Source organism: Bison bison, unplaced genomic scaffold (genome assembly GCF_000754665.1).
Source record: "Bison bison bison isolate TAMUID 2011002044 unplaced genomic scaffold, Bison_UMD1.0 scf7180017864526, whole genome shotgun sequence".
Lineage (NCBI taxonomy): Eukaryota > Metazoa > Chordata > Mammalia > Artiodactyla > Bovidae > Bison > Bison bison.
The window spans coordinates 3,478,270-3,493,726 of record NW_011495077.1 but is presented as its reverse complement, the minus strand read 5'-3'; the positions used below and the strand labels follow the sequence as shown (position 1 = coordinate 3,493,726).

Here is a 15,457-nt window from a genome sequence, read left to right as displayed (position 1 = left end):
TCATTTACTTCTGAATTTCAACTACTACCATATTTCTATCTCTAGCCAAGACTTCTCTCTTCTGAGTCTCAGGCTTGCTTCAGTCTCAGACCCAATTGCCTGTTTTATGTTTTATATTTAATGTCTCAGATGGACACTTAGTATGTTCAAAACAATTTATAATTCTTTGTGTCAAACCTACTTCTCCCCAGTGTTAGTAAATGGCTTAAGCCAGAGACCTTGGCAATATCCTTTATTCCTCTTGTGTCTTTATTTCTGTCTTCTCCCACATCCATTTTCTTCAGCAAGGCTTGTCATTTCTGGGTCCTTAATAACCATCAGACCTCCCTTTCCCCTCCATTCTCCCTGCCCCAGGCCACTGTCAGCCAGGCTGCCATTGTTGCAGCTGCATCCTAACGGCCCCCTTGCTTTGTCCCCTACTCCTCAAATCCATTCTTCACATCCCAGTTGGTTTAAACTTTTAACTCAAAACTGATCTCCTTACTCTCCTGCTTAAAACCATTTAGGGATTTCTCTTTACTCACAGAGGCAAGTTCAGACTCTGGTCTTGGCTCTAAAATTCCTTAATGATCTGACCCCAGCCCATCTTGCCAGCATCATTTCACATCGTTCTCCCCAGGGTAAAACTTCTTGCCTGTTTTTCTTATTTGTTTGTAGTTTCTGATTTTGCCTGAAGCATCTCTCAGAAGGCCTGTTTTAAACCTTAAAGCTTTTTTGACCAATAATATTCACAAGTTACTTTTTAAAATCCTCTTAATTTCGTACCTAGGAAACGAGCTGCTTGCAAATCAGTGAATGGCTCCCACAAGTATAAAGGGAACTCCAAAGATGTCAAACCCCCAGACCTCTGGATCCATCACGAGAGACTGGAGCTCAAACCCATTGATAAGTCTCCAGACCCAAACCCCATCATGACTGATACACCAATTCCTCGTAACTCTCAAGATATCACACCAGTTGACAATTCCATGGACAGCAACATCCATCAAAGGCGGAATTCATATAGAGGTACAGGTTTTTTTCATTTAAACCATTTTCCATTTTGTAAAGTTGCCTTAATTTGGTAATTTGTATGAGACGTTAGGTTTAGAGAAACGTGTGTTGCAGCAGCAACTTCTGATGCAGAATAGCTGGCCTATTGAGAGAGAGAGGTTCTGTACGCAGACAAAACAGCCTTCTAGCTCTCTCAGGTCTCTCATCACACTTCATCAGCTCAAGATTTGAGACAGCCTAGCACATGTCTGCGCATTTCCATCCCTTCACTTGGAGCCCAGCTCTCATTGTCGTGTCTGGCATATTCTTGGTCTCCCTGCTCTTCCTCACAGACCTGCACTGAAACATGATAGGCAGCATCGTGTCAACTTTATTGACTCAGCAGGGGTTCCTGTAATGTGATGATGCTCATTTTCCTCTTTATTTCACTTCCTGCGAAAACACCTTGTCCCTACTCTGTGTCTGTGAGTCCTGAATCTCCTTCACTTGAAATGTTTTACTGCTGAGGCTGCTCACTGGCCTAGATGCATGTTTGTAACCAACCTCCATATTTGATGTCTAGGGCATGAATCAGAGGACAGCATGTCTACACTGGCAGGAAGGCGGGGAATGAGACCAAAAATGATGATGCCCTTTGACTCCCAGCCACCCCAGCGTAAGTTAAAAGCTTCTCTTTTCCCAAGTGCTGCCAATTATCCAGTCATATTGGGGAACAGCTACAAATGATCTCTTTGACTTCACTTGATCCTAATGTAAAAATTGATCTACCAAAGCTTTGGCACCTTGAGAGAAGAAGAATCAAACGTTTGCCATATTTTGTGATTAGTGTTTATTCTTACTAGTAGCTTCTTTAATTTCAGTGTAAATAAACTGCAAGGCCAACTTCCACAAGTCTCCCAGGCATTAGGGAAGTAACCAGTCTCTTTAAAAGTAGATCAAGTCTCTTCAGGAGAGATGGGGCGTCATCGCTCTAGGCTGGGGCTAAGGATGGCCAGATGTCACAGTGTTCCTTAGGCTTCCCGATACATGATCAGTGTTGATAGGCATTGCAGAATATTTTTTAATCAATAGACTGTATATTTTAGAGGAGTTTGAGGTAGATAGCATGGAGTTTCTGTTTTTACAGCAATATTTTTCAACCTTGCTTGACCTGTGCCTCACTTTGATAAGCATAAAAGTTGCCCAGCCTCCTGCAGTATTTGAAACTCAAGTATATAATCATGATTAAAAACCAAAATGCAATGGGACAAACCAATTACGTTTTCCACTAGTGTTTCTTCTCCCTTGTTACTGTTTTCAAGATGAGGAAGCCTTTCAGATGAACTGGCACATTGGGGCTTCCAGCTGAGGGTCCTCTGAGCCATTCTAAAGAGATAAGCAGCCACCTGCCTACCAATACCAAATCCAAGTGTAAGAAACTATTTAATCTTGAAATTTGCTCTGGGCTGCACAGTAGGTCAGCAAACATTAATACTGTCAGTCATTGTGTTAGTTGCTCAGTCGTGTCCGACTCTTTGCAGCCCCACAGACTGTAGCCCGCCAAGCTTCTCTGTCCGTGGGATTCTCCAGGCAAGGATACTGGAGTGCATTGCCATTCCCTTCTCCAGAGGATCTTCCTGACCCAGGGATCGAACCCTGGTCTCCTGCATTGCAGGCAGATTCTTCACCATTTTTGAGTGTCAGACCTAGATTTAAATCCTGAAAAATCACTTTTCAGTTTAACCTAAATGAGCTTTGGGATTTTTTTATTCATTTCTTAAAAGATGTCCCATTTCAGGACTGTCGGCCATGTCTGTCCACAAGTGACAGAGATTTTAAATAATCACAGATATCCTACACACAGAAGATGGCGCTGTAAACTTGGAAACCAGTGGGATCCCTGAGAACGTCCTGTCTGCACACACACTGTCACTCGCGCAAGAGTCTAAAAATCAGCCTTGGAAGACTAAAGACTCATTTACTAATAGTTCATTTCTGCACAAAGTACCTTTTGCTTAGGGTCCATGATAAGAAGAGGGGCCTGTACTTGGATGTGTGCAAGGAAAACAGGTTTTCCTCTCCTCAGACATTCCCTGGACAAGGTCCCCAGGTTTAGCAATGTCCAAAAAGAGTGAGAGTGTTAGTCACTCAGTCGTGTGCGACTCTGCAACCCCATGGACTGGAGTCTCCCAGGCTTCTCTGTCCGTGGGATTTTCTAGGCAAGAATACTGGAGTGGGTTGCCATTTCCTTCTCCAGGGGATCTTCCCAACCCAGGAATTGAACCTGGGTCACCCACATTGAAGGCAGATTCTTCACCATCTGAGCCACCAGGGGAACCTCCAAAAAGAGTAGATTAGTTCATTCTAGTTACTTTTGATTTATAAGAAGATGGTAGCTTGACTAGTTGATTGTTTTATATAAGGCTTTAGTTCTTGCCTGAACTAGCTTATTTTTAAAACTTGTAAAATTTGACTACCCTATTCCTAGAGTTGTTACTTTTAAATATGTTACAGAGAAAAGATAAGCTGTACTAGTTGACAGCATTCCTGGTTTTTGCTTTTGTTTTTTTTTTTCCTTTTCTTTTTTTGGTGGTGGGAAGGAGTACGTATAAATATACAGTGTTATTTCATTTGTGCCCCAGCAGCTGAGTGAGTGGATTCTTTAATTCAAGAATCTGATACCAAGTGCCCAGATATACTTGGGATCAGGCTTGAGATATGCTTTTCCCCACATGGCTTCAGTCCTTTTTTACAAGCCAGGATTCCCTGGAGGCTGCATCCCCCATCCACCTACCGTGGCTATAAATGTCTGAGCACTGCTGGGGATGGCTTAGTGGTGGTGGGATGAGGTTCCATCAAAGGCCTTGCACAGAAGCAGTGGATTCTGATTCAACTAATAGCTGATGCTTGCCAACTGTATTCCGGACAGGCACTGTCACATTCTTTTATTTATTTTTTGGTTTACTAAATTTGGAAAAACTGACAAAGCCTTAACAAAAATCAGCTTTGTTTTACTTTTGTGAGAGTCTCTATACCTAAAACACTTTCAAGTTGCACTTCCTGGGTAAAACGTCAGGCGTCTTTCCCCCCACCCTGGCCTTAATTGTGAAAAACACTGATTCTGAAACACCCCACTTCTGAAAACTTACTGTCTTCCCATGGAGGAGATGCTGACTGCCCAGCTGCCCTGAGACCTCTCCTCAGCCAGCTTTACCACATTGTATCTTATTCCAGGGGCCCGCCTTCACTTTCTGGTCCCTGAGAGCAGGGAAAGCCCCTGATTAGTTTCCCAGGCCTTGAGGAGGGGAGAGGGTGGCCCTGCTCCAGGGTCCCTGGCTGGCTGTGCCACCTGCTTGCTTGAATGTGGCGAGGAGAATGCTGCAGAACAAAGGCCCTCTATTGTATTGCCTGGGATTTTCCTCACCTAAGTAATGTTGAGTGCTCCTCCCCCGCTGCTGCCAAAGATCAGGGAGACTCTTGGTGACCTGACATTTTAATAGAATCCAAGGGCTAACTGAGTTTTATCACAAAGTTTGTGAAGTCCTTGCTAAAGGGAAGGGGAGGGTGGGTGGGAAAGATCCCACTTGTTTCTGATCAACCCTACCTGTTTGCCTATTTCGAGAATCTAGAACTGGTTATCTTGATGGCGGGCTAGAGTCCATGGAGTCGCAAGAGTCAAACATGACTTAGCAATTACACCACCACCATCTTGATGTTAAACTTAGTGTTTCCACAGCTACTCTAAGGGAGTACCTAAGAAAAGTTTGTACCTCGGCTATGCTTCTGATTTTGTTTTTCCATCTCTGGGATCGATAAGGAAGCTCATTAAAGAAGCACTTTGTATTCTTAGAAAGTTGTATGTGGAATATCTGTGTGACAATGTGGATTCATTTGCTAAATGCAGCAAATTGAATTCCTTAGCCAGTGTGGGAAGGAAAGAGAGAATTTAGAAAAAAATCCATTTATATTTTAAAATGTGAGTAGATATGGCTAAGGTCCCAGACAGGAAGTGGGAAGAGATGGTGCCCTAGGCCTGTATTTCATGCTTCTACTACTAGATTGGACCTTAACAGTTCATTTCCATTTGCATTCCTTTTAAGATATGAAAACTGATTAAACAGCCACTTATTCATTCAGCCTAAATACCTATTTCATGCTTCACTCAGCAAGTAAGAAAAGACAGAATGAATTAGGAATATACTCTAAGGAAAAGGGACTTCTATCTTTATGAGCAGGAGAAAAAAAATTATAGATACCAAAACCATCATTTGTTGGCTTATGGGTTTATACTTTGTGACATATTCAAGTAGGTATTTTTAATAACTCATGTAATCCATGTTTACTGTAGAAGAATTGGAAAATAAAGATAAACCAAAAGAAGTTAAAAAAAAAAATCTTCACCACTCTTCCCTACAAGATAATGTGTTAACATTTTAGTAAAAATTATCAGGCTTTTTTCTTTCTGTGTATATATAGAGACATATGCATAAGAGTGTGTTGATTTTTTTTTAAAGACAAATGTAAAACCCACGGCTAATGGCCCAAACCCGTGGCTAATTGCCTAAGCTGCCACCGCAAAACCAGGGAATGGTGGTACTGCAGGGGCAGGGGGTGCGGGGTCACTGCTCTTGACTGTGACGTGTGTGTGTCCGTGCAAGCATGCTAAGCATTTCTCTGTCTTGTGTTCATTCACAGCTGTGATTAGTGCCCATCCCATCCATTCCCTCGATAACCCTCACCATCATTTCCACTCCAGCAGCCTCGCTTCTCCAGCTCGCAGTCATCTCTACCACCCGGGCAGCCCATGGCCCATTGGCACATCCATGTCCCTTTCAGACAGGGCCAATTCCACAGGTGAGAGATGAGGATGGAGCGCCAGGTTGAAAGCATTCTGAAAGAGTCGGCAAGCTGCAAGGGGGAGGACCTGCCCCACTTAGAAGGATTTGGAGTTTTTGTCAGTGTTATCTGTTTATCATAACATTTCTGTTACTGACTCAAGTTTTTTTCTATAAAATTCACTTCATGTTTCTCCCAGAGTTTTAAGTACTCAGGGCAAGGTGTTGTTTTAGTAAGAAACATAACTGTAATCACACAGCCATGTCTTGTTCCATCAACTTGCATCTTAATTCCATCATATTTTCAGTTTGTTTAATCCTTCACTTTGAAAGGAAATGTAATCTGGATGATTTTTAAACACTAGAGGTTGCCTTTGCCTAATGGTGGGAGAATTCTTAGGGCAACCGTAAGGTACTTCTAATGTGAGCTCTTAATTACATATATCTGCCGGGAATCAAAGTAAGAGCAACAACCTGGGGGCAGCAGGGCCAGCTGCCACGCTGGAGTTATGCAGATTGTAAACCTCAGATTGCCTAGTGGAGTGAAATTAAAAAGGGCTCCCAAGCATAGATCATCTCTGAAAATAGATGGGACATTAGCCTAACAATCTGCAGTGTATGTAAAGATACACCGTTCTAGACCACCGTGTCTCAGTTTGAAAATCTTAAGAAACAGCTTTATCAGTTTTAAGGTGCTAAAAAAAAACGTCTCATATATACAGTTTACTCTTTTTCCATCATTTGAAACTTGAAACTTGTCTTTTAATAGTTACAGACGTTAGTAGTAGAGCTGAGTTTTGGTAGTTCTAGAAAATAAGGGAGTTTCATGTGAATCCCATTTTTTAAAAGAACTTCAAAACTTCATGCTTAGAAGCTTGGGTTGACAGTAACATCCCTTCCTCCTTTAAGTTTTGGTCAGTTATAAACATACGCAAAGCATCAGATGGAGATCCAAGCTTACTAAGACATGCCTGATAACTCCCAAAGTTACCTGCTCCCAAACTCTTACTTTGTTTGGAGAATGCTGCTTGAACTCATGTCTGAAATTGGCCTTTCCCTCCCTCCAGTCCAGGTGTGGGTTCCTGCCTTTAGGGAAAGACAGCCTGAGGGAGGCTGTATGGAGAACCAGACTCTGCCTCGCAGACATAATCTCAGAACAGACCAGAAACAGCCCTCCAGACCTGCTCTTAGAAAGAGGTTTTTGTGCCCTGACTATATTTCTCCATTTTTAAGGCAGAAAAATCTCCCCCACTGGGATATGAGCATACCTAAGTGCATGGCAGGGTCTTCCCAGTCAGGTCAGCCCCCTGCCTCCTCCCTCCTGGACGAGAAGGAGGTTGAAGTTTGGGCAGGAAGCATAGAGCTCCCACCCACCCCTCACCCAAAGGGTCAGTGTTGATACAAGTTTGGTTCTGTATGTATTTAGGCAGAAAGCAAAAAGAGGAGAAAGTAATGATTTCTTCCACTAAATGGTTCCTTGTTTTAATAACCAGAGGGGTTAAAAGCAGGTAAAACTAACAGAGCCTCTGAAGATGGATTTGAAATGTAGAGCAGGTGTCTAGAGTGACCAGAGCTCTGCTACTATCGTATTTCCCTGTGTCTCTAGACCCCAGTGTTGCAGAGCCCATCGTGGGCCGGGCCGTCCTTGCCTAGAGGGTGTTTTCTGTCTTTTCCTTGGACGTTTACTGTTGTCACTACCACCTGATGCAGAAAACACACTGTCCACGTGCCCAGGTACCCAGCCGCTGTGCACTTGGTGTCTTAGACAACTCGGAGAGATCAGTCAGGAGGTAGAAATTCTAGTTACAGCGTTGTTTCCCTTGTGAGCCGGGGGTGTTGCGCAATTTCAGGGCGCACCCTGCACAGAGAATACAGTGTACCATGCCCTCTGGGGTTGCACTGTACTCTGCTCCGCGTAAGCAGGCCTCTTCTCCTTTTTCACCTTTCCTGCCATCTCTGGCCCTCGGAAGCTTATACGTCTAAGTAAGGCAGTCGAGGCAGCTGTGGTAGAGCTGTCCTAACATATCTGCCAGTACATGGTCAGGGCTAGAGCCTCGTGCTTTCTCTCTCCTCATCCTTGTTACCCTCACTAATCAGCTTCCACCCAGCCCAGGATCACACAGAGCAGGACCAGCAGCTCCCCAGGTGAGGTGACAGCTGACCTGAGCAGGCAAGAGAAATGAGACCTTCAGCGCAGCCCTGGAAAGGACAAGAAGTGACCTAGGCCTGGGAGGTTAAGATAGCCGGGCTTTCACCACTCGGGGAGGGTGTATGAGTCCCTTATTGCTGGAACCCAAGGCCAGATCTTTGAGTAGCACTCTTGACCACCATGGCCCATCTCCCGAGAGCCCAAGGGAACAGATTCATGGCTGCCTCAGCAACAAAGGCTGGGAGAGGTTGGATTTCAGCAGGTTGTTCATGGATTACTACTTAAAAGGGTTAATTTTCCTTGATAAGGTTGAGGACTCTAGGAGTCAAAGGAGGTCTTCCTTCAGGTTACCTGGTGTCCTCCAGGCCCCTCCTCAGGGTGCGGATGGTGGTCTGCACCAGCTCACACTGTGTGAAAAGCCTTCCTCATGTGGTCGCCCTGGGAACTGGTGCTGCTTCTGCCCGTGCAGCATCGGGGCCGTGTGGACTGGGCTTGGAAGAGCAGGTAGTGTTCAGTGGATGGAGCCTGGGCTTGGGACTCGGGCCAGGATTCGGAATTCCGCCCATCAGGTCTGTGTCCTTGGGCCATGCTTAGGCTCCCAGCGTCTGATGTGTTACTATGAGGATTGAATGAGCTAATTAATAATAAAGCACTTAGTGTGGTGCCTAGCTCAGAGTAAGCACCTGGTAATCTACAAAGAAAAAAGTCTTATCAGTCATTCAAGCCCCGTGTTCAGCACTTTTTATTCATCTTCTTAATTAATCCTCAGTAAATTATGTGTTATTCTTCCTATTTTTGTAGGTGAAGAAACAGATTTGGTTACCGCCAAGTTCACTCAGCTCATAGGAAGAGATTAGGATTCAGGTCTATCTGACTCCAGAGCCAGTGCTTTTTGTACCCCAGCATGCTGCCTTCCAGAACAGCTCTGACGCCTCTTCACTTATTTTGAGATTTTTGTCATGTTTTTCCCGAGCTGCCCCTTCTTCAGGCTATTGTGCCCCTGTTTTTTCCTCTGGACGCCCAAACACCTCGTGGCATTATCTTAAAGCCGTCGGCAGACCTTTGGACTTTTTGGCTGTCCAGGTCTCACCTGAGCTATGGGGCTCTGGCTCTGGGGAGGCTGCGCAGTTGCCAGCGCACGTGCGGGGCCTGTGGCACGGCCTCTCCTGCAGGGACCACCAGGCCTCGGGGCAGAGCTGCTCCTTGTCAGGCACCCAGGAGGCCTTGGTGATGTGTTGTCTGAGAAAGGCTAGTCTCAGAGGCTGTCAGTCAGTGAATAAAATTTTAAATTTTCTTGTTTACATCTTAACAGACAACATATCAGGAACCTTTATGTGTGTTCCATAGTGAGTACTGAGAAGAGCTTTAAATCTGTAAAATTGTGACCACTTAGCTGTATGGGTGAAAAAAGTCCAGCATCTGGTGGACAGATTCTGGGGGGACTCTGAAATTAGACCATTCTTACTTAGCCTTGGCAGTGGTGCCAATCTGTGTTCCCTTGAACTAGCATTGACCCGAAGTGCTTATTGAGCCAGTTTCAGGGGCCCTCAGAGGTAGGTAGCCAGAACCCCAGAATGTGCATACGTTCAGTGGTAAAATAAATGCTAACATTTAGACTTTCCTGCTGTAGAATCTGTTCGAAACACCCCCAGCACTGACACCATGCCAGCCTCCTCCTCTCAAACATGCTGTACCGATCATCAGGATCCTGAAGGTGCTACCAGCTCTTCTTACTTGGCCAGCTCCCAAGAGGAAGATTCGGGCCAGAGTCTCCCTACAGCCCACGTTCGCCCTTCCCACCCACTGAAGAGCTTTGCTGTGCCGGCAATCCCACCCACCGGGCCTCCCACCTACGATCCAGCGTTGCCAAGCACACCATTACTCTCCCAGCAAGGTGAGCAAGGAGAGCAGCATCGGAGGGGCCCCGTGGCTCTGGCTCAAGACACCAGTCGCCACGTCTTTGCAGAATAACAAAGCTCATGTCCTCCAAGCCTATCCTTATCCTCTCGGAGAGGATATGGGCTCCTCCTTTGGGAGCATACATAAACAAGAGAATAATTCAGCAGGAAGCAAAGGCTGACTTTCTGAAGTATGTTTTGTGTGCAGGACCCTTGGTGGTAGAATCCAGTGGCATGAGTATGAACAACCGATCTGGGCCTCCCAGAACTGCCTGCCTCCATAGGATTCCTGCCAGCTAGAGAAGGATTAGGGAGTTCAAGACTTGGAAGCAAGGAAAAAACCAAGGTTGCAGGAATAACCCTGCAGAAGGGTTGTTAACTCTTTGAGTTCACACAGCTCAACAAAGGTCCTCTCCCCTCAAAGGCATGCTTTCTGCCTCCTACTCTTTCACACAAATTTCTCTCTTATGATGATTTGTTTCAGAATAAGTCACTCGTTGTCAAGCTTTTGGTCTCAGGACCCTTTTTAACTCTTAAAAGCTACTGAAGCTGCAAAGGAACTTTTTCTTCACACGAGTTATACCTGTCATTATTCACTATGTTAGGAATCAAAACATTTTAAAACTATTGTATTCGTATAAAAATAGCAATAAATCTGTCACGTTGAGGTAAATAACATATTTTCATGAGAAATAACTTTCAAAATAAAAATATAGTGAGAAGAGTAGCAGCCTTACATTTTTGCAGATCTCTTTAGTTTCTAGCTTCATAGAAGACAGCCGGATTGTCATCACCTGCTTCTGCATTTAAACCAAGCAGTGTGTGGTTTTGGTCAAAGAAAGTCTGGCCTCACAGACATGTAGCTGGAAAGGAAAGATTATTTATATAACCTTTTCAGACTGCTGTGGGTATTCTTCTTTGACACTACAGCAAAACTCAGCAAACTGTGATTTTTTTTATCGATTTCTTTGTCATGTGGAATCCAAAACCATATAATTATTTGTACTCTGTCCCCTAAATCCGTCTAGCCTGCACTTTGAATGCATGGTACTGAACACCACATGTCAGTCATTTGGAAAGTACTGGTTCACTAAGTTATACAGACCCTCCACATCTTGATACATTTTGTTAAACAGTATCTAAAAATCATTCATTAATATCATCAAAGTCTAAATATTGGGAAGCCCTCAAGATCATGGTAGCAGATACAAGTTTTTCAAAATTCTGATTTTTCACTTTAAACTTAAATTTTATCATTGGAAATAAATGCTGTCCATTGTCTTCCCTAAGGTGACTGACGGACTTCTTTCACTTTCTAGAAAATGTCTGCCAAATGCTCAAGTCTAAATAACCTGTTTGTGCGTTGGTCTTTCTTTGAACTATTAATAACATTGGTGTTTCGTAATGAAAGCAACAGTTCAGCTCACAACTCAATTACCAGTGCCTTTATTGCAGACAGCCATCATGCTTTGGTGTGCAGTAGTATTTTACCCATATTTCCATTTTAGAATATTTAAAAGATGGGTAATCAATTTCATAACATAACTTTTTCTGCGTTAATTACACTGGCTCTTTTTTAAACTTGTCAAGTGTGTGTGTTCATGAATGACTTTACAACATGGTGCCAGTACCTTCATTTGTGCTAAGGCTCCAGCAGTTTTTCCCACTATTGCTTTTGTACCATCAGTGGAAGGGCAAAATGTGTCTGGGTATCATTATGAAAGGAGTTTTGCCCTCCCAGACATTTTGCGAGGGGCCCTGGAACCTCTGCACTGTGAGAACCACTGGTCCAAGAGATGAGTTTTTAAAGCCAAGTGGAACATCTTCTCTGGCTCTTGGATGCCCTGCTCTCTCCCTCCTTCCATCCTGTTCCAGTCCCTTTTCAGAGCAGGAGCTCTGTGCTGGGTGTGTGTGCGTGCATCCCTCACCCTGAGCAGCATCTGGACCTCAGATACCTTTGTGAGGACCAGGGGAGCAGGCTCAGACACACCCCTGATGGTGCCCTTTCCCCCTGCAGCTCTGAATCATCACATCCACGCCGTGAAGACGGCCTCCATCGGGACTTTAGGAAGGAGCCGGCCTCCTATGCCAGTGGTGGTTCCCAGTGCCCCTGAAGTGCAGGAGACCACAAGGATGCTGGAAGACTCCGAGAGTGTGAGTTCCCGTGTTGGCCCAGAGTGTGGGGCAGGCTCGCTCATTCCACAGGCGAGCACTCATCTGCTCCCCTGAGCCTGGGCTGTGCCGCAGGCTCGATCTGCTTGGATTAGCTTATCACACCTGCCTCCCTTTCAATTCTGGCCTGTCTCTCTGATCCTCTTGTCTTGGTTTGAACTGTCCACATGTTCTTTTACCCCCCAGCCCCTGTTTATGATCTTTCCTGAGCAGGATGCTATAGAGGAAGTTGCCTGAGTGGTTGCTCTCAAAACAACATCAACAGAGTCTCTCCTTGATCTTTCACTCCCGCATTCCAATAAATATGCCCTACCTCTGCATTTCCTGGTACAGGACTCTCTCAGGAGGAGAGCTTGGGGCGCAGAGATCAAGGGGTTGTACCAACTGTGTTGGCTCCAACAGAGACTAGAAGGGGCAAGTGGTGGGGCCTGTGAGGTCCTTGTGACCCTGGCAGCACAAGTTGGAGGAAAGGTATTTTGCGATGGAAAGAAATGCGTGCTTGCAGGCTTGGGCGCATCCTGCAGCCTCTGACTCTGCCGGGCTGGTAGGGGCGTGGGCAGTCCAGGCTGTCCAGCAGTTTTCTCACTCATCCCTCGACACTGTGACCTCTTTCTGTGGGCCCTGCTTCTGGACGGCTATTTGGATCGTGCCCAGTAACACTGTTCTCTTTTCCGTAGAGCTATGAACCAGATGAGCTGACCAAAGAGATGGCCCACCTGGAAGGACTGATGAAGGACCTAAACGCCATCACGACAGCATGACCACCTTGACCGGGACGTGACTCCCGGCCCGAGTCCAGAAGTCTTGGGACTTAGCCTTGAAATCAAGGAGTTGTACAGAGCACCAGAGGACAGCACTTGAGAACACGGAGTCAGCAGGCCACCCGGCCAGTGCCCTGGCGTGGGGCTGGCTCCAGGCCTGGCCACCTGCCTTCTCCCAGTCAGCCTGGAAGACGCCCGTGTTGAGGCAGCTTCCCTTTGCCTGCCGATACCCTGCAGGACTGGGCACCATGGGCCAGAATGTTGTGTCCAGGGAAGAGGCAAGAAGTGCAACCTATGTTTCACTTGGTGGACAGGCCGTGTCTTCATGCTGCGACAGCATCGCCTTTATGGAGTGTAGACATTGGCATTTCTGTACAATTTTATTTGTGTTCTATTTTATTTTACCTTCAAAAGAAAAACACTATCAAAACCAAGGAAGTCCGTGGTGTTCTCCACAAGTGGTTGACATTTGACTACTTGTTTGAATTATGTATGGAAAGTCATTGACAGTGTGGGTTCTTCCAGGGGTTGGTTTGGTTTTTTTTGTTGTTGTTTTTGTTTTTATTTTTGATTCTGAGTCATTGCATCCTCTACCAGCTGTTAATCCATCACTTTGAAGGGGGGAGGAAATACTGCATTGCTGTTTGTAAGCTTTTTTATTATTTTTTTATAATTATTAAAGGCCTGACTTTCTCCTCTCATCACTGTGAGATTACAGATCTATCTGAATGAAATGTAACATTGAAAAGACTTGTTTGTTGGTTTCTGTGCAGTTTCAGTATTGGGGTGGGGGCGGGCTGGGAGGGTTGGGAATTGGAAATGGAGGGGCTGCTGAGATCCTGTGAATGTTTCAGTCATTGTACTTTCTTCCAGAAGTCTGCAGAGAACGGAAGCATCTTCTTTATTGTCCTGGCATGTCCATCTCTATTGTCACTAAGTTGCAACTGGAGTTTCATTTGGATCTAGTAAAAAAAAAGTTCTTCTGTGCAATAGGTGGGTTCAAGGATGTAGCTGCCCTGGTGTCTTGGTAATATCCTGATAATAACATCCACGCTGAGGAGTCAGACATCATATTACAGGAGTGATGGAGTTCAGGGCACAAGCCTGGCACATTCCTAGGAAATCAGAGAAGAGGATGGACCCCCTGTCCTGCTGTTAACCCTCTGACATTGGGGAAGTCGGATGTTAAGGTGGGGATTTTGTTCCCACACAAGACTCCTTGCTTCTCCCTAGTTCCTGTCCTCGGTCAGTCCAGCCCTCGTTTCTACGTCTCAGAGCCCCTGTGGAGACGGCGTTAGCAAGAATGAAGCAGCACCAGTGAGGCTCGCAGTTCTTTCTGAACACTGTCCCATAAGTAGCAGGGGACCAGGAGAGCGCTCCCCCCCGCACCCTCCCAGCAGCTCAGCTAAGCCCCTGATTCCAAGAAGGCAGCAGGAGGTCTCTGAGGGGCTCTGGGAGGCCAGCCATACAAGAAACCTTTGGCTTTTACAGGTGGTTCTCGTGTGCTTCTTTAAAAGGAAAGAAGCTGAGTTTTTTTAATATATATTAAGAATATATTAAGAAAAAATACAGGACTGACCCTCAGGCATCTTCCCTGACTCCCCAGCAAATCCTAGAAGAGAGTGTGTAAGGCTGAGGGAGCTGTGTAAGGCAGATGGAGATGTAGCCAAGAACTAGCATCTTACTGGCTGGGACCAGCAGGGGGCGCTCAGCCTGCAGCAGGCAGGAGCCCCGCTTGCCTTTCTGCGCTGGTCATTTCCCCCGTTTAGGTCTCATGGCACACTGGCTCTTCTAGGAGATAAACTCTCTGTCTCTTAATTGGGGGCAGTGAAAAGAGCAGTGCGGGACCTCCTGCTGCCCTGCTAGCTGGTCATGGAGGATAGTGCCAGGCAGGATTCTGGAATGCAGTGCACTTCAGCTGATCCTGAGAAGAGCACTCTGGACACCAGGAGCGCGAGATTCCCCAGAAACTGTCTTACCTTTTGCCCAAAGAGACATGCTCGGTATTCGGGGCATTCCCTCCCATGAACCCTGATACTTCTGTTACCTCAGGGCCTTGGTACCTGCATACTGCCACAGAACTGGGGCGGGGGGAGGGACCTATTTTTAAATAACTGTTCAAAGTTGGGGGACTTTTTTAAAAGTAAGAAATAGGAAAGCTATTCTGTATTGCACCTTTTCACAATTTAATACATTTTCTTACATTTTCCTGTGATTTTTGAAATTAAACCATTGTGTGTCTTGTCATGTCCTAGTTGAGCTGCTGGCCAGCAGCTTCCTTCAGGAAGATCTGGAACGAACGTGTCTGTTGCCTTGTTGCCTGCTGGAGGGGGGCCTGGAGGGCTGCTGGGAACTAGTTTCTGTACACACTTGTTTGGCCTTTTCTGTAGTTGATGCTGTAAACTCTATGGCTTTTTGAAAAACAGTTTCATGTTTTTATTTAGTATTGGAAATCCAATACACTTTTTTTAATTCAATCAAACTGTGGTCTGGACAAAGAGTTATTTTCCTTTTTCCTTAGGGAAACAGAACTTGCGGGGGTGGGGAATCCCATTTCCCAGCCTCAAGCGGACACCACTGCCCTCGTCACCGTAAAGGCAGGAGTGCCAGAGGCACACAGGGTGGTGCGGCGGGGGAAGCGAGGTGGTGCTCCAGGGGTCCACCAGCCCC

The 15,457-nt window shown here is 45.7% G+C and overlaps 1 protein-coding gene across 1 annotated transcript in view; it reads left to right on the top strand.

The window, feature by feature from the left end:
• NEO1 (neogenin 1) overlaps positions 1-15,269 on the top strand; it is a 240,744-nt gene extending 225,475 nt beyond the window's left edge. The window contains exons 25-30 of the mRNA XM_010831422.1: positions 770-1,008; positions 1,556-1,648; positions 5,668-5,826; positions 9,587-9,850; positions 11,872-12,008; positions 12,704-15,269. Coding sequence (XP_010829724.1) covers positions 770-1,008; positions 1,556-1,648; positions 5,668-5,826; positions 9,587-9,850; positions 11,872-12,008; positions 12,704-12,787 — 976 coding nt within the window. The 3' untranslated portion in view covers positions 12,788-15,269. The remainder of the gene's footprint in view (positions 1-769; positions 1,009-1,555; positions 1,649-5,667; positions 5,827-9,586; positions 9,851-11,871; positions 12,009-12,703) is intronic.
• Positions 15,270-15,457: the final 188 nt, after the last annotated feature.